Source organism: Chanodichthys erythropterus, chromosome 18 (assembly GCF_024489055.1).
Source record: "Chanodichthys erythropterus isolate Z2021 chromosome 18, ASM2448905v1, whole genome shotgun sequence".
NCBI classification, from domain to species: Eukaryota; Metazoa; Chordata; class Actinopteri; order Cypriniformes; family Xenocyprididae; genus Chanodichthys; species Chanodichthys erythropterus.
In genome coordinates, this window is record NC_090238.1 from 17,611,136 (window position 1) to 17,638,108 (window position 26,973).

Below are 26,973 nucleotides of genomic sequence, written 5' to 3' on the forward strand. Positions count from 1 at the left end.
GTGGAAAAAAGAAAAAACACTATTTCCACTTGTGCCTCCTACTATTGGCTGCGAATGCGTGATTGGCGCCCAAACCGCCCAATGCGATGACAGAATTGTCGTGGAAGTTCCACCCCGAGCGCTACCCGGTGGGTAAGTGAACTAGAGCGGATCAAAACTTGTCGTCAACACGCTTAATATCCCCGCTCGGAGAAGTGGGACATACCCTGATACTCTTGTGTTTTTCTTTTCCTTCCGGAGCCGATTATCTTTTTTACATCATAGATTTGGTAAATATCATCTTTAGTCGTCTATGTATCGGACTCCTTTGATATATAGGAACCAAGCGTGTGCTTTATATTCGGTTTGAATAAAACGGCGAAACATGTGGGCTGGATTTTGAACGTCACCCGGGAAGCGCGTGTCATTAACAAAGACTGAAGATATCGTTATTTTTTTAACATTTTAAATCCTAACGGTTTTGTTTCAACCGGTTTCGACAAATTTCACAGTCTGACTTTTAATGGATTTTCATTAATTTGACATCATTTCACTTTCTAATTGTCGTTTTGTGTGTGTGTTGTTTTTGAAAGTCCCCGAGAAAGATAAAGAGAAAGAAAAGATGCCGCTTCTCCACAAAAAGCCGTTCGTGAGGCAGAAACCGCCCGCGGATCTCAGACCTGATGAAGAAGTCTTCCTCTGTAAAGTCACACATGAAATCTTCAGAACCTATGAGTAAGCGATTTTTATTTTATTCCTATTTGTGCATTGTATCAACTTCCCCTTTGACGCCAGCCAACAACAGAAGCACAAGAAACTAACAACAGAAGTGACAGCCCGCTTTAAAGTTTTATTTTTCATAATTAAAACAACTAGCAACCTACATTTCATCTTAGTTTGCTCATTTAAACCAGCTTTACTTATAACCCACCACCCCTGATGTGAAATAACCTTGTATTTATAAGAGTTCAGGTTTTTCCCTCTTCATAGTAGTATACCCGGCAGGTGTCAGTTGGAGGCCTTCGCTAACAGAGTTGGCTGCTAGTTAGTTAGCTTAGTTTAGCCAACTAAACCACGATATAAAGACCAGCCTGAGGGAAATCGTTATTAAAACTGTCTGTCGGTTTGTTTTAAGGGCTTACGTAGTGTCATATCGCGAGTGGGATGTCCCCGGGAAGCCCCTGGTCGGGTGTTTTTGGGGTCTTTAGCGGGGATGGAGCAGATCTCATCCACACAGGATGTTGTTGCTTGAAACGTGGTCGCTGCTATTGTTGGTGGATTTGGCCATTAGAGGCAGGAGTTTTACTCCTTTTCCCATTATTATGTTGATGTCACTTGTTATCAGGCCTGGGGGAATGGGAAAGATTATGATGACCAGGTAGTACTTAGTTGCCAACTATTTGGACTGGTCTAAGATGGTGTCCTTAGGTCTTGGTCTTGAAGGCAAATATGTCATCTGTCATCAGCTTTCGGAAAGTTGTCATTCGTCTTGGTCTGTGGTCAGGTGGGGCTGATGTAGGAAGTAGGATGCAGATTATCATTTAATATCAACTATCATTAGGTCTGTTTTACTGAGTTACAACTACTAACTACTTTGAGACAAATCCTAAGGCAAGATATTGCTGTCCAATAACTTGATACACTCACACTATTTTTAGTTTATTTATTATTACTTATTTATGCCATTGTATTTATATTTTGAAATATAAGTGGTCTATATAAATGGTATATTCAAGCTTTTGCGGCTGTAAATAACCATCAGTAAGTTATGATTAACTGTTCATAAATAAGCCAAAATACTTGCATTGTGCCAATTTCAAGTAAATAAACTTGTAGTGAGTAAAAATTAATGTGTATTTTAGAAGAGATAAAATAGTTGCTGATGATGGGAAGTCATAAATTATAAGTTTAGTGTGTGTGTGTGTGTGTGTGTGTATTAAATGTGTGTTATTGTGCTTATATTATTACCTCATTTTGATGACAACAGTTATTACTAATGACAGGTTTAATCATGAATAACGTTTTATATTAAAAACTTTTTAGATGATGTGATGGTCAACAAGTCGATTTTGGGTGAAATCTTGACTCTGTTTTGCCCAAAACATGAACTTTTTGTCAAGGTTGATTAGTCAGTTGTGAGCCGTATGTTTATATCTGTGTAAACAGTAAAGGTGTCAGGCTAGTTAATAACATTACATATTGTGGTTTTGTTTTAACAGTGAATTCTTTGAAAGGACCATTCTGTGTAACAGTCTGGTCTGGAGCTGTGCGGTGACAGGGAAGCCTGGCCTGACCTACCAGGAGGCTCTGGACAGCGAGAGGAAAGCCAGACTTAATCTTCAGAACTTTCCCAATGCACTGATCATCCCCCTCCTGCACCTGACAGCACTTACGCACCGCTCACGCCTGCATGAGATATGTGATGATGTCTATGCCTATGTCAAAGAGCGCTTCTTTCCCGGAGAGATAGTAGATGTTGTCAGTCGCTCTGGTACCTGGTAAGATGTTGTCATTTATAACTCAACATGAATCACACGCTGTAGTGTTTCTGTTTTGGTGGAAATCGTTCTACAATCAGCTTAAGGCTTACGATGCTTTTGGGAAACGCAACCCAGTTAGATATGATATTGATTTCGATTTTGCATTCCTTAGGGGCTGTTCACACAGAATGCGTTTTTCTATTCCAATGCACTACTTTCCCATTGTTTTTCTATGTAAACCCGCACTTGACGGACGTGCATGACCGTTACGCTCGCGTATCTCGTCTTTTGCTCGCCTCACACGAGCGCCGCGTTTTTAAGACACCGTGTCAAGTTAAAAGAACTTTTACACGCAGTGCAGCTCATCAATGTCAGTTCCAAAACAGTGGACCAATCAGAAGAACTTGGAGGCGGGGCAAGCGTTGCGAGTTGGCATGACAACTGTTTTATATAATGGCAACATGGCGGAGGAGGCGCTGATTATTATCTTACTTTCTTTTTTTCCATGTCAAAACTTGTATCTGTAAATTCTGCAGTTTTCCTGCATCAAGTCTCAAAGGCAGGTCTCGAGACTCTCTCTTTCTATGTGACGCAATATGTTTCGCGATTTTAGACGCAAAGACGCGTTCTGTGTGAACGGCCCCTTAGGGTATGTTTACACGACAACGATGTACTAAAAACAGAAACGTTTTTTCTTTTGTACAGATGAAAACGTTATCAAAACTATTTCACGGACCCGCGAAAATGACTAAAAACGCTGTATTATGCATGCCAGACAAGTTGGCGATATCACTTTGTAAAGTAAGACTATGCACCTGCGCATACGCATTCTTTTACAGAGCACTCGCGACAAATGCGCATGCCTATCCACCTTGTTTTTACAGTTTTCACAAATTCACATTTTGCAGTTTACACGGAGATGACAATGGTATCCTTTTCAAAAACGTGCACTTTGAAACCTGTTTTCAAAAGTTTGCGTTTTCAGGCCACCAAAACGCCATTGTTGTGTAAATGAAGGGCAAAAAAAGTTTTCCCTGTTTAGTTGAAAACGGTGTTGTGTAAACAGCCCCTTAGGTACAAAACTTGCTCCATTTTGAGCTCAATATCATTGGAAATAATGATATATTGCTGTTCAGTGAGTAAGATGTTGATTCATTTAGTTCATTTAGTGAAGGGTTTGTCAGAAGAGTTCAGATCTGTTAAAGGGATAGTTCACCCAAAAATGAAAATTTGATGTTTATCTGCTTACCCCCAGGGCATTCAAGATTTAGCTGACTTTGTTTCTTCAGTAGAACACATATGATGATTTTTAACCATTGCAGGCTGTCAGTCGTATAATGCATGTCATTGGGAACACAATCTATGAGTAAAAAAAACATGAACAGACAAATCCAAATTAAACCCTGCGGCTCGTGACGACACATTGATGTCCTAAGAAATGAAAATCGGTTCTATCAATTTTTTTTTTTTTACACCTCTAAAACGGCACTATGTCCAACTGCCATGTGCATCCTGTTGGTAAGGTCTGAAAATGCGTTCTGATGATGGAAGTGATCTCTCATGCTTTGCTTCAATGAGTGCTAGACGTCACTTCCGTCATCAGAACGCATTTTCTGACCTTACTAACTGGATGCACATGGCAGTTGGAAATAGTGTTTTACAAAGCCCATTCAATCTGATTTTAGATTCAGAACTGTCCATTTTAGGGGTGGGAGAAAAAAAAACGATTTTCTCTTCAACGATTCTGAATCTATTCGCTTTTAAACGCAGGTGCGCGATATGGCACTGTGTGTGCTCAAGAAACGGCCATATTCTGCTTGCTTCCAATTCTACTCACACATGGACATAAAGTACAAATACATTTTAGATCTAAAGTCAATAAACTAGTTAATAAGAAGAAATTTTAGATCAATAATTGTTTTGGACTCGAATCTGATCAGATTGTGGGTGCCTGAAGAATCCCACTTCTAGTTGTCACAGTTAGGGGAAAAAAATAAATCTAGTATAAAAAAAAAATGCATCATCGCATCGGCACTTATTAAATCGGAATCGAATCGAATCCTGAGGTGCCTAGAGATTCCCACCCCTAGTCTATTTAATCATTTTTGATAATGGTTAAATCTGTCTTTTGAATTGCACAATAATTTTAGGACAACAATTGATTTTAATGTTTTGTTTTTCCTGGAGGAAAACAACCATTATGCAGATGAGCCACAATTGTCGAAGGGAAAGTATGTGAATGGTGATGAACAATAGGCCTCTATAAAGTACTGTTTAGAACAGACCATAGCTTAACAGAAGAGAAGCACCCAGATGTTGATCAATATGTCTCCACCCTTGCCTGCCTCTTCTAAACAAAGCTTATTTGGACCTCTGAAATTCATTGCCAGCTCTATATGCAGTACATTATCCAGTCTTGGAAAAGAAGTATGCCAACCCTGCACAATTATGAGTCCAGAGATAATAACATAGACTGCACTGTAAGCCTGACCCTGAAGGAAACTCGCCTGTTAAAGGAAAGTGTATTGGAGCGCTGTCCTTTTAGGAGAGGATCAGAGTCAGCCATCATGAGCTGACCTTGCTATTTGGAGATAACATTAAGTGAATGGGTGGAGCTAAGAGAATCCTTCCGATTGGCTGAACTGGTGCAAGGAGTTTCCCTAGACAACATCAGAGCTTGCAGAGACAGCCAGACGTGAGGCAGAATGGAGCCCCACTGGTAGACAGGGGGTGGAGGGGGATTTTTTTTTTTTTTTGGAAGATAAGTAGGAAGACTGCTGTCTGTGTCTGGCTGAGACTTGCTGTCTCATCTAGAAAGTCAAATAGATCACACCCAAATAGCCTACTTGATCCTGTATTGGTGGAGTTTATCTATATTGAAAGTGATCTTAAAGATCAGCTATATATTGCCCTGCAAGTAGTGATGTTTTCTACATTTAAGATAACTACAATATTTACATTGTCAGAAAGAAAGAAAGAAATATATAAATGGCTATTTTGGGTGAGATAGGGCCTTTTTTTCCACATTTTTTTTATGAACTACTCTTTAAAGTTGATTAACTCTTTACTTTTTGTATTAGCATTTTGAGATACAATTCTGGTTCTCAGGCTAAGGCAAACATTTAGTCCTTTTCCATTCTAGTTATTCTTTTTCAGATCACAAAGTTAATAGTTCACACTTTTCCATTTGGAAAATTTGCATGCAGATTTGTTTTATTATAATGTTTCCATGTTCAGCAGGCAACCCTGCAAAATATTAGAGGTCACACCTCCCCATTCCAATGGCACAGTCAATGGCCATGTCAAACATCGCATAGAGGGTGATTCAATTGTGATCAGCGACAGTGATGAGGAGCCCACGGTCACTTCTCCCAAAACACCATCTAGTGGGTCAGTGTTCAGAACTGCCTTTCTATTAAATGCTTCATATGTGTATCCTTGAACTCATTTTCAATTAAATTGTATTTTAAAATAAATGTTTCAAATAAAATGTTTTATGCTTTGTCTAAAGCAAAAAGAAGAAAGCCACCAGTCCATCTTCATTTAAATACAGAGTTCAACCTGTCAGCCCAGAGGGTTGTGAACCATTAGTAGTAAAACCTGCTCAGATTAAGTGAGTTACACGTTCTTTTTTTTTTTTTTTTTTTTTTTACTAGAGATAAATTCATGAATAAACTCTTAGCTGTCTGTTTCTCTTGCTTGTTACTTGTATTGTAAAGTCATTGAAAAAAGAGAATTTCTAATTTTTTCTCTGCTGTTCCATCCTATAGTCGGAAGAAGAACATTTTTAGTCGAGACAGATTGAAGCTTCTTCTTAAACAGCACTGTGAACCAATGAATGGGACCATTAGACTGAAGGTAAAATCAAAATGTAGTTTGTTTTTTTTTTTGTTTTTTTTTGGGACTGCAGTTGACCATTTTGCCCAATTGTAATTATTTCAATTTTTAATGTTGTCTTTTTTCCCTCTCTGGATACTGTTATTCTTACCAGCCATCTACAGTTGTAAAATATAAGTTAGCTGAACACGATTTCACCTACTTCTTCCCGGATGAGCCCCCAGTGTTTGCCTTCAGTCCACCAGGGAAGGGCAAAGGTCGCCGTCCAAATGATGCCTCTCCAACAGAGGTCTGTGCAATTGTAGGCTTACATGTCTGTTTAGAATTAGATGTTATGTAATGTTTGCAACTTGGCCATTTTGATTCAGGCTATTACAAGGATGATATGCCATTAAGGAAAAAAAAAAAATTCAGAACATATGCATCTTTAAATACTGTTTCTCTGAAGAGGATTTGTTTTCCAATTTTAGATGAATTATGTTGAGGAGAAGTTAAAATTGATGCAGCAGAAAGAAGAAATGATGTCCATCGGTGAGTTTGAAATGCAAAATGCATGTTACACACTAAAAAAAAAAATGTAATCTAGTAGTCATGAGGTTACATAATGCACCTTCTTAAATTGGTTTCTTTTTTGGCTTGCATTGTCAAGAAAAATTCAAGAAAGAAAGAGAAGATCTAATAGAGGCCAAAAAGAAAGAAAGAGAGGACAAGGAGAAAAAGAGAGAAGAGATGAAGAGGATAGTAGAAGAGGAGAAACAAAGACGGAAAGAGGCGAAGGAACGAATGAAGGTCGAGAAAGAGAGGGTGAGTTGGAAGTTTTTTATTTTTTATTATTATATAAGTATATCTTTCCCCCTCCCCAACATGCCTGCTTTTTGATCCTACATATCTTATAAATGTTTATCTTTTGTTGTATGCTGTAAATTACTGCATCTGTTACACTTTTTATAATTTGTTTACTGTAAATCAAATTCCATAATCATATCTTTATGTGATTTAGGAAAGAGAGAAGCTAAAGGAGGAAAAGAAAAAATATGCAGAACGACTGAAGATATGGAGCAAACCTCGAGAGGACATGGAGTGTGATGACCTTAAGGTAAGCATTCTCCCTGAGACATCTCTGGCGCTGTTTACACCTGGTATTAAAGGCGCAGTAAGCGATTTCTGGTAAATGCTGTTGATAATTGATTCAGAAACATGCTTGCATGGAATATTTCAAAATGTATCACCTGAATGTATTTGAGATTTTCTATCTTATGTTAAGTTGAAATGTTAATGTTAATGTTAATTTTATGGATATTGACCTTTGTGTTTGCCATGTAAATAGCCATGATGCTAACATGGTGTAAAAACTTAACAAACAAGCTGTTGATATTTGAAATCACAAACATGGCCCAACCCAAAAGGATCACACCCCTAACTTGGTGCCTCTGCCCCCACATTCACATACTTGTTATGCAAAGGCAAGGATTATCTGCTGTGCCTGCCACCCGAGGGTATGATGTCATCAATAAGTGAAAGCAATTTGTGATAATTCAGGTTGAATGTCTAATATTTATTTAGCTCCCCTACTCCTTCGATGGCAAAGTCCCTTTCATCTCAAAAAACAAACACAGTTTTCATGAACAGCTCCCTACATAACACGATTCAAGTCCAAGTAACTAATTACAAATGTGACAAGATTAAGGAGTTACAGCAATCACTAAAAGGGGAACCAAAAGAAAAATAGGAGTATGTTATCTCACTTTTCGGACACACTTTGGGAGCCAATGGTTGAAATGGGCAGATGTTCCAGGCTTATAATTAGTGTTGTCAAAAGTTACCGAAGTACCGGTACAAGTCGGTACTGAAATTTTGAAAATGTGACGATACCAGCATTTCTGTTGTACCGAGAATCCGGGTATATTTGGTACCCACTGATAGGGCTGATCTGTTTTTCCCAAATCTTCACTCTTTTGTTTGCATTTAGGCCTAGTATAGGCTATTCGCATTTACTGTGGTAGGCCTAAGTACAAAAAACACCGTAGGACAGAAACCTTTTTGCTTGCTCGTCAATTTCTTTAACACAGTTTGCGCTTGTTATTAGACTTCATAAGGCGCGTCAAGTTTATTTGTATAGCGCGTTTCACACACACTGGTGATTTTTAGTTTCGTTTTCTCTGGCAGAGCAAAATCAAACATAGCTTGAATGTCTTGCCCCTGCGGAGGATAAAGCTTGCTCTTCAGACCTTGCTCTTACAACAAGTGTCAGTTGCTTGTAACATCAGGAGAAAACATGAAGATATTATTAAAGACAAATGGTCTCTTTCCTGAACGTGTCCCTATCTCTCTCAAAGCGCAGAGCGGTAGGCTATATCAAAGACTATAATAGTGGGCAGGACTTTGGCTATATCACGCATCTTTGTGTGGAAATAAATTTTTAATAATATTGCACTTTATTATTTAGGTTACCATTATTTACAGATATTTATTTCATAGTTTTGCAGGCTGTAGTGTGTTGTTTCACTGACGGAATAGCTAAAATAAACAAGCACATCTGTTACCCTGTTGAAAAAAAAAAAAAAACAGCAGATGCTGGTAAAGTAGGTTTTGAAGCTGGTTTGAGCTGGTTTATGCTGGTTTATGCTGGTCCTGGTCTGAACCAGCATGGGACCAGCATAAACCAGCTCATACCAGCTAGCTTATCAGCATCTGTTAGTTTTTTCAACAGTACAAAATGGATGTTTGAGCATTTATTTGTTTTGTTTTTTATATATATATATATATATATATATATATATATATATATATATATATATATATATATATTATTAATATTAATAATAATAATAATAATAATAATTAATAATAATAATATTATGCAAATGAACAAACAAGTGAAGATGACACAAGTATATTCAAGCAAAATACAGCTTATCTTAGTTCTGTGTAACACAGTATAACCAACGTTACTCGCATATCAAGAAGAAATAAAGCAACCTCAACATCTGTTTTCAGGCCTTCCTGCTCAGGTCTCTCCTGCACTGGAAAGCTTCTCTGATATTAACACACATCCTACCTCTTGCCTGATCACAACCCTTTTTAAGTTCTATTCCCCTGGCCTTTTCCACTTTTTTTGTCTTTTCTATGACGCATCTCTTTCTATAGTCGTGTGCACTGAGCTTTCTCTGCTTCCCTGTCGTGAGTATATACGACCCTTACCGCTGATTGGAGTGTTTTTGTGCTCATTCTGATCCACTTTTCTTTTTTTTTTTATGCCCCTTTTAAGATGCTTTTTGATCGGCTGAATCACAAGTGGACGGCGCTAAATACAGGTGTAAATGGGGTCTAGAATGTTTTGAACTTGTCCACTTTCGAACACTTCCAAAGGTAGTCAAAAATGCATTCGACCAGGTTGCTTTTGTAGTGTAAATGCTGATGTGGTCGAATGTGTTTGAACAGCTACAAAAGCCTGCCTACTCTCCGCCTATTGACTTAATGTGTAAACATTATAAAAACCACACTAGCCAGACAGGATTTAAACTTTGTCTTAAGTTTGGTTTGAAGACGAAAAACGTACCAAGCACAATGTTCTCTGACCATTCCTGATTTTTAACACACACTCACAGCATTCTGCATAAGCTTTATTAGATCGAAAAATCTGAAAAAAACTCCCCTCCCCTAAATCCTCCCCTCTAAGAATTCAAGACAGAAGTCGTTGAAATTGGACAAAAGAAGTGGATTAAAACACCAGACGTAAATGGGTATGTGTCTGTCTCATCTACTTGTGATCCGATCGACCAAAACGCATCTTAATACCTGGTGTAAACGGCCTTTGTGTTGGCGTATACATAAGCAGCAGACTAAACACTGTTTTTCAATTTGTCTGTCTTCAGGAGCTGCCAAAACCACTCGCAGTGAAGACACGTCTTCCTTCAGAGCTTTTTGGAGATGCTCTGATGGTTCTAGAGTTTCTGCATGCATTTGGAGAACTGTTTGATCTAAATGATGAATTCCCTGATGGTGTAACACTTGGTAAGATGCATACCAGCTGCTCACTGATAAATCTTGCCCAAGCGTCCTAATATTATTCTTGCTTAAAAATTACAAATTTTATTTTACAATGTATTTTAACAATAAGTTTTGAATGTTCCTTATGAGGGTTGTTTCTGTTTACAGAGGTTCTGGAGGAGGCCATAGTGGGCTGTGATCCTGAGGGTCCGCTCTGTGAATTGCTCTTCTTCTTTCTTTCGGCCATATTCCAGGCTCTGGCAGAGGAACAGGAGGAAGTGGCTAAAGACCAAGTAGCAGAAACAGACACCAAAGGTCAGAGTGGTTACAACTTAATTACAACTTCGACTACACAAGCTACATTGTGAAAAATGTATTTCATAAAATGAAGTCTAATAGACAGATATACTTCTGATTTCAGGGTGGAAATTAAAGTCCACTGTATACTTAATATTTGGGGGGGGGATTAGAGCTCAAATTACAGAGAAAGTTCCAGAATTCGGTTAGTCCAGTATGAGCACCGTATGTGCCAAATTACAGCTAATTAGTTCGTTGATATTGGTTTATCACTACTAGAAAGGTTCAAGTGTTTTGTTAGTTACCTTCAGTATTTTGGTGAGCCAAATGTTTTTGACTTTTCTCATTTTCAGACCTGAGTGAAGCTCTGGAGGATGATGCTGACCCCACACAGTCTGCCATCAGTGCTGTGGCATCTCTTGCTGCTGCCTGGCCACAGCTGCACCAAGGTCAGACAATGTGCAATGTTTGTACTGACAGTTATAATTTATACTTGCAGTGAATTCAAACATCCAGTGAAACTTTGTTTCTTCTGTTTCTCTGCACAGGCTGTAGTCTGAAGCAGTTGGATCTGGACAGCTGTACGCTCTCAGAGATTCTGAGGCTGCACATCCTGGCCTCGGGGGCAGACTGCAGCTCAACCAGTGCAAAGTTCCGCTACCAGAAACAGGGTGGGTTTGGCTCCACAGATGACCCCTGTGTGGAACTGCGCTTGTCCAACCAGTGCCTGCTCAAAAAGCTCTCCTGCACTGCTGTCTATGACCTGCTGCCTGGTGAGTGTTTTTTTTATTTTTTTATTTTCATCCTTTCTGTTTGAATTTTTTTTATAAAATTAGATGTTTGTTTTTTCATAACATACATTGAGGTCCAAAAGTCTGACAGTCTAGGATTTAAAATCTAAATTGAACCTGAACAAAAATATAACCAGTATGATGTAAAATGAATTAAAAAAAATAGGTCACCATATTCTGATTTTTGCACCATGTATAATTTTGTTAAAAATGTCTGTTCAGGAGAGAAACTAAAGATCCTCCATTGCCTGTGTGGGAAGCTGTTGACTTTGGTTTCCACAAGAGACTTTATAGAAGACAATGCTGACGAGCAGAGATCTGCCAAACAGGAACTGCGAGAACTTAAAGCTGAACAGCATCGCAGAGAGCGAGAGGAAGCTGCAGAGAGGTACAGCGTTACATAGACCTGTATCTACCTATCAGCACGAACGATTTTTATGCTTAGAAATTAAGTTGCATCTCCATATTCCAGGGTTCGAAAAAGAAAGGAGGAGAAGCTGAGGGAACAGGAGCAGAAATTGAAAGAAAAACATGAAAAACTCAAAGAGGAAGCAAAAAATGGTGGCCATGTGGCAGGGTAAGCTGAATAATAAAACAATAATCCATTCTTAATCCCTGGGTTTTGAGACACTGCTTACATTCCAGTCCACATGCTTGATTTAAACTTTGTTTGTTGGTTGTAGAGAAGAGATGGACACCAGTACAGAGAGTCAGGACGGTCACGCTGAACAACACACAGAGGATGAGGAGGAGCAACCAGCAAAATCCAAAAAAGGTACCAGCTCTTAAAATTAGCAGCAGCATATCACATTAGTTTACTTTCATAAGACACAGTCTTGGTCTTATTTTGATCAATATATCAGTTAATTGAAAAAGGAAAAAAAGATTTGTTTTTTAGGCCAAATTAGCTAAAATATTTAATTTAAAAAAAATTCAAGTGGTCTGTTAAATGTGAAATCTAAAGAAATTCACAATTCTTTTTTAAATTCTGTAGCATATATTAATAGTATTTCTATATTCTTTTTAATTTTCCAGTAACAAAAACAAATGGCAGCCCAAATCAGAAACAAGTTGGTGAGGTTGAAATGAAAGACAGTCTGAGCCCAGAGGAGTTACACCAACAGCAGCTCAAAGAGAAGGAACTCCTGGAGCGCATCCAGAGGGCTATGGCCTGCACCTACATCCTACCTCTTGGGCGAGACCGCTTTTATCGTCGCTACTGGATTTTCCCTTCTGCTGGGGCACTGTTTGTTGAGGATGACTTCTTTGGCCTAACAGAAGACATGCTAGAGCCCCGCCCTACTCCCGAAGCCAAAATGGAAGAGCATTCCTCAGCTGAGAGCGCTGTTAAGACAGATGCCACCAGTGAGGAGCTGGTGCTGGTCCAGAGCACCTCACCCCCAGTCAACCGGCCCAATCAATGGTACTTCTACAGCATGCCTGAGGAGGTGGAGCAACTCATAGAGGCTTTAAACCCTCGTGGACACAGAGAGAGCAGCCTCAAAGAGACTCTGCTGCAGGAGAAGGAACGCATCGCTCAGCTGATGGATAGCAATGCTGCTCAGCGTTACAATCACTCAGGTACTGTGGGATTTTTGGAGCAAGGTTCCTAAATTAATGTTTTGTTTCATTTTATTTTTTTAAATAAAGTTTGGTTCCTGTGACTTTTTTTTTTTAATAGTGATGTTTGTTGCAGATAGCATTAACATACTGTACTATGATTTATATATGAAGTTTATATTATTTATTGGGCAGATGAATCCCTGCCAGAGACCAAAGGCACTACTGTAAAGCCAAAAATTGGCCCGTCTTACCCACAAAGCACTGTACCTGCTGAGCGCTTCATGGAGAACCGTCTCAGAGATCTACTACTGGATATTGAGGACCGCATCTATCAGGGAACTCTGGGGGCAATTAAAGTATGTTGATTCCACAGTTGTAAATATTGTCATTCTTACAGCCTGCTGTGATTTGATCATCTGGACCTTTTTTTTTTTTTTTTAATGGCAGCCTGTCTTTTTCCTGCTTTGTTTTAACCTCTCATCCCTTAAAAGGTGATGGACAGAAACTCATGGAGAGCTGCACTGGAAAATGGGAGCTATGAACTGCTAAACCCTGAGTCCAAAGAGAACGGGCTGATCAATGGAGAAGAGGAGCCGATGGAGATGGATGAGAATCACGTCAGAGTCAAAGACAGGTTATTTTACTGTAATATCTGTTAGCTGTGTATATTTACTAAGTTCAAATGCTGCTGCAGAGTCTGTTTGCGAATGGGGCAACTGATGGTGTCTTATGTTTAGGTTGCATGAATTGAAGGCAGAGGGTCAGAGTGCCATGTCCACTAGTGTGAGCACACCACAGCCTGTCAGTAACATTGTCCACTACTTGGCACAGGCCCTGGCACAGATAGAGCAGGGCATAGAGCGCAAGTTCCTGAAAGCTCCACTAGGTAAGATCTGTTTAGCTTTGGCAACCATTGAAACTTTGAGGGTTTTGTATATTTATTTGTATAAGGGTGTGTTCCTGAAGATTATTGCTTCCTGAAGGGTGTGTTCCTGTATGGATGATTGCTTTGTTTTTAAGATAATGTTTTTTTTGTTTGTTTTGTTTTTTTATTTAATAATCCACTTATTTCTGATTTTTCTTTTTCTTTATTTTGTAATCAGGTGACGAGGAATCCAAGAAAGAACAAAAGCTGAAGAAAAAGGACAAAAAGAAAGATGACGACTTGTCCAGCGAGAAAGATGGTAAGTTTTAATGTGGAGGTCGACCAATGGTGGATTTTACCGAAACCTAGTTATTGTTATCAGTAGGAACATGCTGGCCGATAACCGATTAATTAACCGATAGCTTGTAAAATAGTAATGAATGAAAACAAACATAATGCATAAAAAGTGCTGAATCTTAATACAAAAATAAAAAAATGTACTGAACTTTTTAAATATAAATATTAATATATTAGTTATAGGGCTGCACAATTTATCCTGATAAAATAGCACGCGATATGGCAAAGGCTGCGATTATTTAATGCATGGCTTGTCAGAGCTGTACAGCTCTGTGATCAGTAGTAAATGCTTCTCCATCTGAAAGCCAGAGGGTGCTCTTGTGCAGAAACTCCAAATATGCCCTGCAGCAGAAGAAAATAACACACATCATATCGCTGTAGCTGAATAAACAGAAGATTGAAATGCTTTGATTAATTAAACATGACTAATAAACACACGACTGCCTTATTCTGTGTAAGAAGCCACATCATCTCACAGAAGGACGCTCAACTGTCATTATGAAGTGAGTTTGGAGTAAAAACGTTATTAAACGTTGTCTTTTGTTGGACAAGATGTTCATAAATGCTTCTCGTGTCTGAAAAGAAGTTTGACGCGTGTTGCTTTTTCAAATGTACATTATAAGCGACTCAAACTCATAGTGCTTTCAGATGGATTAGCATTTGGAGTCATACTTCATTGACAAGCCGCGCATAAAAAACAATCGCAGCCTTTGCAATTTCAAAGAATCGTGTTTAAGCGATAATCGCATTCAAGTTCAATGTTATTTTTCGTATTGTGCGATATATCGTGCAGCCCTAATTAATTATACCCTGATCATTCATGTTAGTTCAGAGTGCATTAACTGATGTTAAGAGATATAACTTTAAATTGTAAAACTGTATTAGTAAAAATTAAAAAATGAACAATAGTTTTATTAACCTTTTGTTAATGATACAAATGGTACAAATGATACAAACATTTTATAAAAATCCAAAACAACAATCCAAAACAGTCAAAGATGGCCATCTTTAAACATATATAAAAAGGCCATAGCGTTTAAAATTAGACATACGTGTGCATTGTATGTGTACTGTTATTTGCTTCTATTTTAGAGCACTCGATGCATCAAAATATGTATTTCACACTGTCGATAAAAAACAACTGAAATTGTTTAATGTTTCTCTTGGTTGCATGAACATATCAATTTTCTTTCTCCCATTACTAGCTTTAAATATGCAGCTTCACTGGATAATGATGTTAGCATCTTCTCTGCCTTGATGGCAAACATACTGCTGTTCTCTCTAATGCAGCATCTAGTCAACAAATTAATAACTTTATAATGATATGAGAACAGGTACTGTATACATACCGTTTCGTTGTCTGTTTTAAATCCGTATCTGAAGTCTCGCATGTTAAACAAACTCCACGATGCATCAGTGATTTCACCTCTAGAGGCCACTCTCATACTGTATCATGACAGCAGACCAGTCTCAGTCACTCCAGCAATGGACGCAACACGGAAAAACTATCGGTATGGATTTTTGATGATTAATAGGCAAAACCGATCAATCAGTCAACCTCTAATTTCTTGTTTACCAATTTTCACCAGCCATTTGCTTAAGTGTTTATTTTCCATTTTAGCACATGTTGGTTTAAATAATCAATGCTAAACCCATGTTCCTTTGTTTGCTCTCAACAGATGGCAGTGAAAGTGGGCGGCAGGTTAAGACCGTGCAAGAACGCTGGCGTGAGTCTCTGTTAGCCTGCTCCAGCCTGTCACAGGTTTTCCTGCATCTCTCCACACTTGAGCGCAGCGTAGTCTGGGCCAAATCCATCCTCAATGCCCGCTGTAAGGTTTGCCGTAGGAAAGGAGACGCTGAGAACATGCTTCTCTGTGACGCCTGTGAGAGAGGCTATCACATTTTCTGTGTTCGGCCAAAACTAAAGGTAAGAACTATAGTTTAGTTTATGGAAGGTTTGCTATAGTAGACACTGTTAACTGTTCTTTGTCATAAACCCTAACTTGCCATGTAGGGCTGTGTTCAGTACTTTAAGACAATGTCACATAGAATGAGTACATTACAATATAAATTTATTAGAATTTGTACCTTAGTATTTATGTGCTTTAGAAAACAAGAAAACAATCATAATATTGTACATGGCCCAATGTTTACATGAAACCTGCGCCATTACCTATGTTGTTATACAGTGCTACAGAGGCCCTTCATAAAGCAAAGGGTGACTGTCTGCTCTGCCTATAGTTAGCAATGGCCCTATAGTATGCAGTGTTTAATAAACAGCTGCTATACTTAATTCTGCTGAGGTGGAATACACTGCCGATACACTGCCCTATTGCCATGTAGTCATAAGGTGTGTGTATACATAAACACATGCAGCCAAGGACAAAATAGATGCATATCAGAAATCTAGGCCTATTTATAAATCTTTTTATATTTTTTGTAATTAGAACATCTTTTAAACTTCCAAGTTCTGAATAAAGTTTTGATATTCCTTTGTTCTACAGGCTGTTCCTTCTGAAGACTGGTTCTGCCCCGAGTGCCGCCCCAAACAACGCCTCCATAGAATCAATTCCCGTCAGCGCTCCTCCGTTGACTCAGAAGAAGAAATGGAAGATGAGGAGGAGTCTGAACAAGAGGAAGAAGAATCAGAAGAGGAAGAAGATGATTCAGAAGAGGAAGAGTCTGAGGAAGAAGAGTTAGTGCACTTTATTTGTTTTTCTTGATTTTGATTGTTTTTCTTTTCAATTTACTGAATTTATGCAGAAAGATCAGAAGTGCCATGAAAGTTTTCTTTTTTCATTTATTTAACAGTGTGTCCAAAAAGGATGCCATCAAACTTCCTCTCCAGAGCAACAAAGGAGGACGTTTGAACGCCAAATCTAAACAAGCTGAATCAGGTCATTCCACGCCTCGCTCACAGCAGAGCACACCCAAACAGAGCCAGTCTGCTAATAAAGGAGGCTCCAAAAACTCAGGGAAAAAATCCATCCCAGTGTCCAATGGCAAACCCCCACCCCGGACAGGAAGCCGCTCCAGTGCTCGTCTTAGTCTAGAAGTGCTCGCCACTAATGGTACAACAGCCAAATCCAGCAACCAGCCCAGTCCTGCTGCAGAGAATACAGACTCCAGGAAGAGACCTATAACTGGTAAGGAGTAGGCTGGCTACGATAGTCGGTGTTGACGGTGTTCAGCCACAACACCAGTTACGTCACTTGCCTACTGGCACCGCAGTACCGCCCCCCACCATCATCTCAAAACGATGGTGGGGGGCGGACACACTGGACATTGGACACACTGTTAAATGAGTTAAAATATTTTTTTTTTTTTTTTTTAAATAATAAAAATCATTTAGTTCCGTTAGAAAATGGACACTACAATTAAAAACTGCAATACAGTGTGAGCCGAACGAGAGTCTCGGCACAGACCAGCAACAGGAGTCCGATTTCATTTATCACGAGAGTGAGGAGCTGACTGGCAAGATGATTGCGGAAGATTTTTGCAATATTTTGGATTTAATCCCAGTGTTAATAGGGAACATGAAAAGTTGTGTTTTTCTAGTTGTGTTTTTCATTAAGAATAATAACCCACCATTTAAGCAATTTCCCCAAATTGGCACTAATTTAAAAGTGAAATCTGCACGGCATTCATAGTCTTCTGGCGTAGAGCGTTTTCAGTTGATTCCTATGGAAGTATGCCCATGCGGATTTTACTTTCGCTTTATCTTGAATAAGCAATTTAAAAGAGAGGTGCAAAAGAGGGGAACGGATCGGATTTTTACTCCGGGCCCTCCAGTTTAGGAACTACTGCACTAAAGGTGGTTAAACATGTAAAAAAAAAAGCATAATAGGACCTCTTTAAGACTTGTTCACATCTCATGTATTGTGGTTTGATGGTGTTTCTCCAGCAGAGGTCTCCCCAAAAGCCAAGATTGTCTTGGCTCCCACCACCACTTCTTCCAACCGTCGAAGCTCAGGGAGAAACCTAGGGGTCCATGAGCTGTCAGCCTGTGAGCTGCTCACTGTGGACCTGGTCAGACATGAGGACAGCTGGCCCTTCAAGAAACTGGTGTCCAGAACTCAGGTAGTGCATTTAGAAGTTAAGAGCTGTTCACACTTCTATCCCTCTGTAACAGGGTCATAAAATTCCCTTTCTTGGTCCATTTACAACTAGCGTGACTCTTAAAAAAAATCTATGCAATTGTTATGTATGACATCTCACTATCCCGTTTTACACTGAGATTATTTTCATGGATTTAATGACTACTTTTATTGTACATATTTTTTTAGGTGCCCGATTACTATGACATAATCAAGAAACCCATCGCCTTGAGCACAATCAGGGAAAAGGTCAATAACTGTGAATACCAAACTGTTGGTAAGTTAACTTTTATTTATTTATTTGTTGCAGGAAGGTTTAAATTTAAATAATCTAAGTAATTTGGTAGAGTCAGGCTAGCTGTCACAAGGGCAATATTTAACTATTAAATGATTAGTCCACATTTAAATAAACTCATATTTACTCACCCCCATTGCATCCAAGATGTTCATGTCTTTCTTTTGCCAGTCGAAAAGAAATTATGGTTTTTGATTAAATCATTCCAGGATTATTCACCTTATAGTGGACTTCAATGGCCTCCAGACAGTTGAAGGTCAAAATTACAGTTGCAGCTTAAAAGGGCTTTAAACGATACCAGACGAGGAATAAGTCTTATCTAGTGGAACGATCAGTCATTTTCTGAAAAAATACAACTGTATATGCTTTATAAAAACAAAATATTGCCTTGAACTTACTTCCGGTTTCCTCATTCTTCAAAACGCTTGCACTGTATGTCCTCCGCCTTGCCTATTCTACTTACGGAACGAATGCGCCAGTTTCGTTTTTTTTTCCGCAAGTAGAATAAGGAAGGTGTAGATGTAGTCTAGTTTATTATTAAGTTGTTCTTTAGGATTCTGGTTTTTGTTCATGGAATTCAGCTGTAGCATAAAGTTTTACAAAAATACTTAATAAATACAGGACACAAGCAGGACAGAGACCATCTCTTGTCTAATATCTTATGTCTTCACTCGGTGTTCCAAAGCAACTGACACTTTGCAGAGGTCTGAAGAGATATATATAATATCTCTTCAGATATATATATAAAAAAAAGGCCACCATGGAGGGGCGGTTGTCATATTGACCAGCCCAGCCCTACTATTGTGAAAAACTTTACCCTAAACAATGTAACATTCTGCTATTGAGGCATGTTATCACAAAATGTGAATCTTTTTTTTCCTGGGCAATACTGAAATATCCAGTGGCTTTTTGTAACCAATAATTAAAGGTTTTGTTTCTACACATATTGACAACAGAAATATCCACTTGAGTAAATAGTGCCAACAGATTCCACTATACCAAAATGTAAATAACCTTATCCAACTCTCCTTAACAGCTTGAAAGAGTCGCACAACATAAGTCACTGCTGTTTTTAATCCCTTATTCTGTTTTTATTCTTACAGCCGAGTATATAGAGGATGTGGAGCTCATGTTTTCCAACTGTCTGGAGTACAACCCACGTAACACCAATGAAGCAAAAGCCGGTCTACGGCTCCAGGCCTTCTTCCATTCTGAGCTCCAGAGACTCGGCCTGGCGGACCGCATGACCCCTCCACAGAAACGGCCACGGATGTAAACAAAACCCCGTCTTCCACACAGACACACCAACTGGCCAAGACTGAAATCCGGTTCATAATCCGCTGTCTAATTATGTAGTTCCATGGCATTTGTGGAATGTTCATGAACATTCCAGTTTGGTTCAACTCAATAAAAATTCTACCTAGGCCTTATGCACAAGAACATGTATTTGCAAAGTGCAGTGTGCAAACAAAATGGCATGCTGAAGGATAACAATCGGCATTTATCTTCACAGCTAGTGACAGGAGTAGAAATCGGCCTTTAATCCTATGGAGCAAAATGGAGCGAGGAAAGGGAAAACAACTGTGCTGTGAAGAAAAAAATATTTGCACTGTTTACTGATAAGTTTTTTTTGTTTTTTTTTTGCGTTCATATTAACTCAGGACAAAATGCATTGTGTTTTTGTCTATAATTTCAAAATGGTGCATTTTGTTTTTTGTACGTCAACTGCATTTGTAGACTACTATTTTGTATAGATTTTTACAGACCCGAGTCTCTGTTCCGACTATTAATAAAGTCACAGGAACATATAGAATTCCTGTTTTGTAGTTGAATAGTTGTAAAGATAAACTCAGTTCTTTCAGTCAGGTCCCTATAGCTTGCATAAACACTACATAGGAACCAGACCATCCAGTTTTGTTTTCCTTTTCAGTTTTTGGATATTTATTTAGATTTGGGTATAATTTGCTTGCTTTATTTATAAAATTGTTGTTATAGATTGTTTTTTGTCTTTTTTTTTTCCCCCCTCAGAAAGCTTGATGAATCAGTTTTCCTCTCATGGATCTTAAGATTCATTTTACCTGCTGTAATTTTTTTTTCTGTATGTAAAATAAATTTTGTTAATATTCAGCTTGGCCACTTGTCAGTCATCACTGATTTTCATATTAGCACAAAATTGTATATTTTTCTGTGTTCAGCAGAAGCCTCAGATGCTCTGAAGATTGTCCAGCAGAACTTAAATTTGCACATTAGGTTATTTTAAAGTTTATAACAGACCATCAGTTAATGTGCCTTTAACTACTGACAATAATAATGGAGGAAATTTCGTCATAAAAGGTTTTCTAGTGAATAATTTTGTTTTTTTTTCTTCTAAATATTCTAGTCTATAATGTCATTTACATTAATCTATAATGTTCATGATGTATAAGTTGTAAAAAAGTGTAAACAATTCACATTGTATTTTCATTAGGCTATATTTAAGTGATTGCTGTAATTCAAATTTATGATGTCTCTTGCCAACTGTCCCAAAGACAGTGAATGACACTGCATATGCTCGAGCAGCCCTTCACTGCGGCTGTGCAGTGATGTCTCTGTCTCTCTCTCTCACACACACACACACACTCATACTGTCTCGGCCGTTCACATTCCCTGATAGAAGTACCAAGAAAATAATCGTTCATTGATTCATCGCATCGGACAGCATGGTAAGGACGGGCTTTTTTTCTCACACGTAGATAATTCTTAATTCAAAACGGATGTTATAATGTTATTTTGAAACTCTTTCTATCAAAACTTTTGATCAGCAACTGTCACGTTTTCTGCTCCGGCAGGATCTGTATTGCGGCGCTGTGGCGCTCTAGCGGATCCGTGATTGTATGCGCTCCGCTTTAAGAATATAATGCTTTATTCGGCTCTAAATTTATTTTGTGATTATTGAAATCAGTTATGATTTGCTATAAATCTATATCCCAGGCCTATAGCCAGAGGCGGCCATTTTAAGCTAATTTTAGCCGGTGCTTTAATCACTCTGAGCGCATGCCTCTCCAACTTTTACTCACGGACGCTGGAGAAATAAATGATAGGGACTATCTTGATGGACCCAAACGCTCATAATCAGATCAGAATTATCTGTTTCGTGCCGTGATATGACTATTGTGTGTCCTGGGGAGTGAATTAGGCTACTTGCTTATGATTCAAAAGGATTTAGTAGCCATAGTGTGTGTGAGAGAGAGAAAAAGAGAGAGGGAGTCGGACCTCTACACCAGCTGCTCAGAGCGCGTCTGTGCGCATGCGCCACTAGTGCTTTAGATACTTGTAACTATTACAATACTTGATAGTATACTTATTTATTAAATAGTAAATAGATTTATAATAATAATAATAATAGTTACTAGTAAATGTGGAACAGGAACTACTTGATATCTAATTGACAGAACTCCATAGCACTTAACTGCATTTTTTTATATATATATATATATATATATATATATATATATATATATATATAACTAGTAACCAGTTAATAAAAACAATCGCCGCAAAAAAAAATATTTTCTTACCCCACTACAAGATTTTTTTAAATTTTACTTGTTTAAAAAAAAAAAAGTTCAAAAACTCACTTAATTTTGGTAATTGTTTCAGAAAACAAGACTTAACCTCTTATCTTATCACCTCATATCTTGATTTAAGAATGTTTAGGTATTTGTACTGAAAAAAAAAAACTAGATAAATACTAAGAAAACCTTTTTTTTTCCCCATTGCATTGCAATTGGAATAGTTAATGGTATAACCAAAGAATAAGTAGTACTAGTATCTCTCTAAGTTATGACAATTATTTGAACCTATAGTAATCACCATTGCTTACTAATATCTGATTTTAAAAGATTTTATAGTCCTGTAATAATATCTAATAAGTACTATAATCAATAATTACCAGTAAATCTAGATAGTCAGTAATAGAATAGTTGCTTGCAGATAAAAATACATGGCAATGATAAGTTAGTTACCAGTAAGTATTGAGGAATAGGTCTTAAAATGGCAAGTGGAGAGATGTTCATTAATGTCAAGCACTGGTTTGTTTCAATGGATTAATTCAACCTTCCGAGGGCCTCATTTGTTTTGAGAGTGAAGTATCATTGATCATGAATCCAAATCACTTTAAAAAAGTCCCAGGAGGAGCTCTCATAGTTGTATCGTGGCCCAGGCACCCCACTATGACTTGGCCTTCCAGTCCATTTTCGAAGGGGAGTGAGAGATTTGAACTGTGGTGACAGACCAGCTGGCTATGCGCAGCACGTACGTGAGTCAGGGTTTGCGAGGAGCACTGGATCAGTCAATGCCAGTGAGGTGATCCAAATCTGACGGCTTGTTACTTCTAATATTGCCCCACAGTTATTTTTTACTATGGATATGTATGCTGGTTATTCTGCCACTGGAATACAGAGTTTAGACATCCAAGTATAGAATTGCTGATTTAGTCTCAACCATCTGTATTCACCTCAGTCTCATTCCCATCACAGGCCTCTGGTGTCACAGTCAATGATGAAGTCATTAAAGTCTTCAATGACATGAAAGTACGGAAGTCCTCATCCTCAGACGAGGTGAAAAAGCGCAAAAAGGCAGTGCTGTTCTGCCTCAGCGATGACAAGAAGAAGATTGTCGTTGAGGAGGGCAAGCAGATCTTAGTAGGAGACATTGGAGACACTGTTGACGACCCCTACGCCTGCTTTGTGAAGCTCTTACCTCTTAATGACTGCAGATATGGCTTATATGATGCCACTTATGAAACTAAAGAGTCTAAGAAAGAAGACTTGGTATTTATATTTTGGTATGTAGTCTGTCTGAAAAGGTTATTATAGTTTAGAAAAAATTCTCATTATTATTAATGCATATTTAGTTAGTTTGAAATAGTTTTTATAAAATTTTAAATTTATATCTTTGGAAAAGCTTTGGTTAGTGTTAGTTTTAGTTTTTTTTTTATCCCTTATACCTTGTTTGATCTCAAAATGTACTTCATCACTAAAATTCAACAACGAACTGCAATTTTATATGGGGGTTTTTGTTTGGTTTTTTTAAGTCAAATTTTTTTTTTTTTTTTTTTTGGTTAGCATGCATACTGAACATTGCTATTTTTGATTTAAGGGCTCCTGAAGGTGCACCGTTAAAAAGCAAGATGATATATGCTAGCTCAAAAGATGCCATTAAGAAGAAGTTTACAGGTGAGTACTGTCATATTCGCTAAGAATACCAATAATCTTTACAAAACAGATCCTGGGTTCTGCATGCTGATTGGCAATACAGTCTTCCAGTCTTTCCATATATATACACACACACACATAGATGCCTCCTTAATGTCTGTTCTTTGGGTCGCTATACATAAGCTGTCCACCATATTGGAATGGTCAAATCTGGTTCCTGAACGCTCAAGAGCAAGCTGACTGTGATATCTGCAATAGACATTAGCAGATTATTTGGTTACACCTTATTTTAAGGTGTAAAGTGTTACAGTGTAATTATACAATAAAGTACTGAGTAATAATAATTAACTACATGTACTTCCTATAGGGTTTGGGTTAGGATTAGGGTGTGGTTTAGGGTTAGTTGCATGTAATTATGCATAATTTATAGTAATTACTATTTTGACTACATATAATATGTAACAAGGACACTGTAAAATGGCTGCCTCCAAAATCGCAAACTTTCCTACTATATAGTTGGCGAAAAACAATATGTGACAAAAGAAGTATGTCCGAATTTGCAGCACTCATAAAAGAGTAGCCGGGAAAGTACCCAGATGACCTACTACTCTCGGCGAGATTCTGAAGTGTGCATACGATGGACACTTCACTATCCCATAGGAGAGGATATGTGAATGGCAGTGAACCGACACTGGTAGGTCACCTGATTATGACTAAATGGCGAATGTAGTATGTCCGGATTACATTCATACTACACACACTCATACTATATAGAACATATTTTGGTAGTGATCATGAACTAATTACTTAAATAAGTACCTACTCAAAAGAGTAAGTGATTTCGGACGCAGCCATTGTCTAGGTGGTGTGTATTTCACTCAAATATTATTTCTACCATTTAAATATATATAAAACTTTGTAACTAAAACAAGGCTTTAATCAAAATTTGTGTCCTTAAGATTTTTTACATCTTGTAGCCATAACTTTCTTTCCCAGTTTACACAGTGACTAAGAACTAAGTCATTTGTAGCTTGATTTTGCGACAACACTGTGGCACTTTTTTAAGAACATTGCAGTGTTTATTGAAGAATCCCAACCAGCCGGACACAATAACACTGGGTCAAACAAGTCATGCGAGTTATTGCATTTTAATGAAAGATTATGAAGATAATTTGAAGAATCATTCTCAATAAGACCAGAAACAAAGCATGAACACAGAAGCCAATATTCACATAAAACACTACAATGGGAATAACCGAGTCATTTCTAGAATGAAAATAGTAGAATAAAATGTTTTTATTAATACATACTTATTCTTTTTTTTTTTTTCAGGTATCAAACACGAATGGCAGGTTAATGGTTTAGACGACATTCAGGACCGCTCAACCCTGGCAGAAAAGTTGGGAGGAAGTGTGGTTGTATCGCTGGAGGGGAGACCATTGTAAACTAAACAGCCATGTGCCATCTGGATTCCACACGCTTTCATCTTAGCAGCTGTCTCTATCATTTGATCCTGAAGGAATAGTCCTAGTTTGTTCCCTTTTTCTTTATTTTTTTTTTTAAGTTTTTTTTTTTTTTTCAACATTAAGGAGATCTCATTAACATATGACATTAAGAAAAACATTAACATACACACACACACACACACACAAATCTACCAGCTGAATGCCAGCTTACTTTTGCAGTTTGTGGTAATTTTTTATATCCCCGAAGAACGTTCTGTCTCCCTCTGCGTGTTTTGCCAAACAACAGTAGAAAGCTCGGATGATCACATATATTAACCAGCAAAAACTAAGTTGATATCTTTATGATGTATTTTCAGAGATATTCTATTATGCTGTAAGATGTATGTTAATGCCTCACAGCAATGCATTAACCAGTGACAAGCACTTTACAAGTCTGAAACTATTTATTTGAACTCTTCTACCTAATCTGGCTCATTTGACATGGAAAACACGTTAATTTTATGCAGATAAACAAAGCACTTTTCGTTTTTACACCATCAGTTGAAGGAGGACTTTCTGTCTGGAATTTCTGTGTCTGTCAACCCGGAATAGAAGTTACCACAGCTTTCATTCCTGTTACGCATATGGACATAAACAGATGGTTTGAACTGTTCCATTGCAGCCTTTGATTCAAATGCACCACAGAACATGAAGGCCGAGCTGCTTGGAATGTTTTATTTTTTTTTTTCTATTATTTTTTTTAACACTACATGAAAATACAATATTATCTGTAATGATGGCAATAATTGCAGCCTGAAGTGAAAATTTGTTTTTGAGATCGAGGAAGGTGCCACTTTGAAATAAAATCTTGTGGCAGAATTCTTGGATGGATTTCTTGGCTCCATTAAATGGTCTGATTTCATTAGGGTGTCACCTCAATGACATGTGAAATGCTTGACCGGTGTGTGTTTAGTCATCAGAATGACCTAATTGAATGGGCTATTAAATGAAAAATATTTTTTATTTGCATTATTTTATTAATTCATATTTATTAACATTATTTTTTAATGTTCGATGTCAAGGATAACCTGTAAAGACTGTTAATCAAAGAATATTGTTCTGTTTATCGTTCTGTCTATCCATCCATCCATCTATCGGTCATTCTGTCCATCCATCCATCCATCCATCCATCCATCTATCTATCGGTCATTCTGTCCATCCATCTATCTATCTATCATGTCATTCTATCCGTCTATCTTTCTGTCTTTCTATCATTTGTTCGTCCGTCCATCCATCCATCCATCCATCCATCATTCTATCCATCTATCGTCTGTCTATCTATCTATCTATCTATCTATCTATCTATCATTCATTCGCTCTATCTCCATCTATCTATTCTATCATTCTAACTATTGTTCTGTCATTTCATCTGTCCATCCATCCTTCCATCAATCCATCCCTTAATGCTGTAGATATATTAGTAGTAAAGCCAATACAAACTTAAAGACTTAAAACTCAAAGGGTTAGTTCACCCAAAAATGAAAATTATGTCATTAATGACTCACCCTCATGTCGTTCCAAACCCGTAAGACCTCCGTTCATCTTTGGAACACAGTTTAAGATATTTTAGATTTAGTCCGAGAGCTTTCTGTCTCTCCATTGAAAATGTATGTACGGTATACTGTCCATGTCCAGAAAGGTAATAAAAACATCATCAAAGTAGTCCATGTGACATCAGTGGGTTAGTTAGAATTAGTTGAAGCATCGAAAATACATTTTGGT

The 26,973-nt window shown here is 37.9% G+C and overlaps 2 protein-coding genes across 4 annotated transcripts; both read left to right on the plus strand.

Annotated features, from left to right (window-relative positions):
- Positions 1–134: 134 nt before the first annotated feature.
- baz1a (bromodomain adjacent to zinc finger domain, 1A) lies at positions 135–20,641 on the plus strand. 3 transcript variants are annotated; one of them, XM_067367467.1, is made up of 28 exons: positions 135–269; positions 573–714; positions 2,199–2,477; positions 5,700–5,849; positions 5,971–6,072; positions 6,230–6,317; positions 6,451–6,585; positions 6,767–6,827; positions 6,946–7,100; positions 7,297–7,392; positions 10,172–10,310; positions 10,455–10,601; positions 10,937–11,032; positions 11,132–11,356; positions 11,597–11,762; positions 11,847–11,951; positions 12,058–12,149; positions 12,410–12,955; positions 13,130–13,293; positions 13,429–13,571; positions 13,675–13,823; positions 14,041–14,121; positions 15,839–16,086; positions 16,664–16,854; positions 16,971–17,305; positions 18,064–18,239; positions 18,446–18,533; positions 19,655–20,641. In XM_067367467.1, the coding sequence occupies exons 2-28, from the start codon at positions 602–604 to the stop codon at positions 19,825–19,827; spliced, it is 4,443 nt and encodes a 1,480-aa protein (XP_067223568.1). In that variant the 5' UTR covers positions 135–269; positions 573–601; the 3' UTR covers positions 19,828–20,641. The 3 variants fall into 3 exon arrangements, with proteins under 3 accessions (XP_067223568.1, XP_067223566.1, XP_067223567.1); XM_067367465.1 differs by having other exon boundaries at positions 5,697–5,849; positions 19,655–20,640; XM_067367466.1 differs by having other exon boundaries at positions 5,697–5,849; positions 18,067–18,239; positions 19,655–20,640.
- Positions 20,642–21,118: 477 nt separating this feature from the next.
- cfl2 (cofilin 2 (muscle)) lies at positions 21,119–26,818 on the plus strand. The gene is made up of 4 exons (XM_067367076.1): positions 21,119–21,253; positions 23,069–23,376; positions 23,691–23,767; positions 25,079–26,818. The coding sequence occupies exons 1-4, from the start codon at positions 21,251–21,253 to the stop codon at positions 25,189–25,191; spliced, it is 501 nt and encodes a 166-aa protein (XP_067223177.1). The 5' UTR covers positions 21,119–21,250; the 3' UTR covers positions 25,192–26,818.
- The last annotated feature ends 155 nt before the right edge of the window (positions 26,819–26,973 follow it).

Coding starts and splice junctions, on each gene's coding strand:
- cfl2 (XM_067367076.1), top strand. Junction 23,377..23,690: donor GACTTGGTATTTATATTTTG/GTATGTAGTCTG, acceptor TTTTGATTTAAG/GGCTCCTGAAGGTGCACCGT. Junction 23,768..25,078: donor CATTAAGAAGAAGTTTACAG/GTGAGTACTGTC, acceptor TTTTTTTTTCAG/GTATCAAACACGAATGGCAG.
- baz1a (XM_067367465.1), top strand. CDS start 602: ATGCCGCTTCTCCACAAAAAGCCGTTCGTGAGGCAGAAACCGCCCGCG. Junction 715..2,198: donor GAAATCTTCAGAACCTATGA/GTAAGCGATTTT, acceptor TTGTTTTAACAG/TGAATTCTTTGAAAGGACCA. Junction 5,850..5,970: donor CCCAAAACACCATCTAGTGG/GTCAGTGTTCAG, acceptor CTTTGTCTAAAG/CAAAAAGAAGAAAGCCACCA.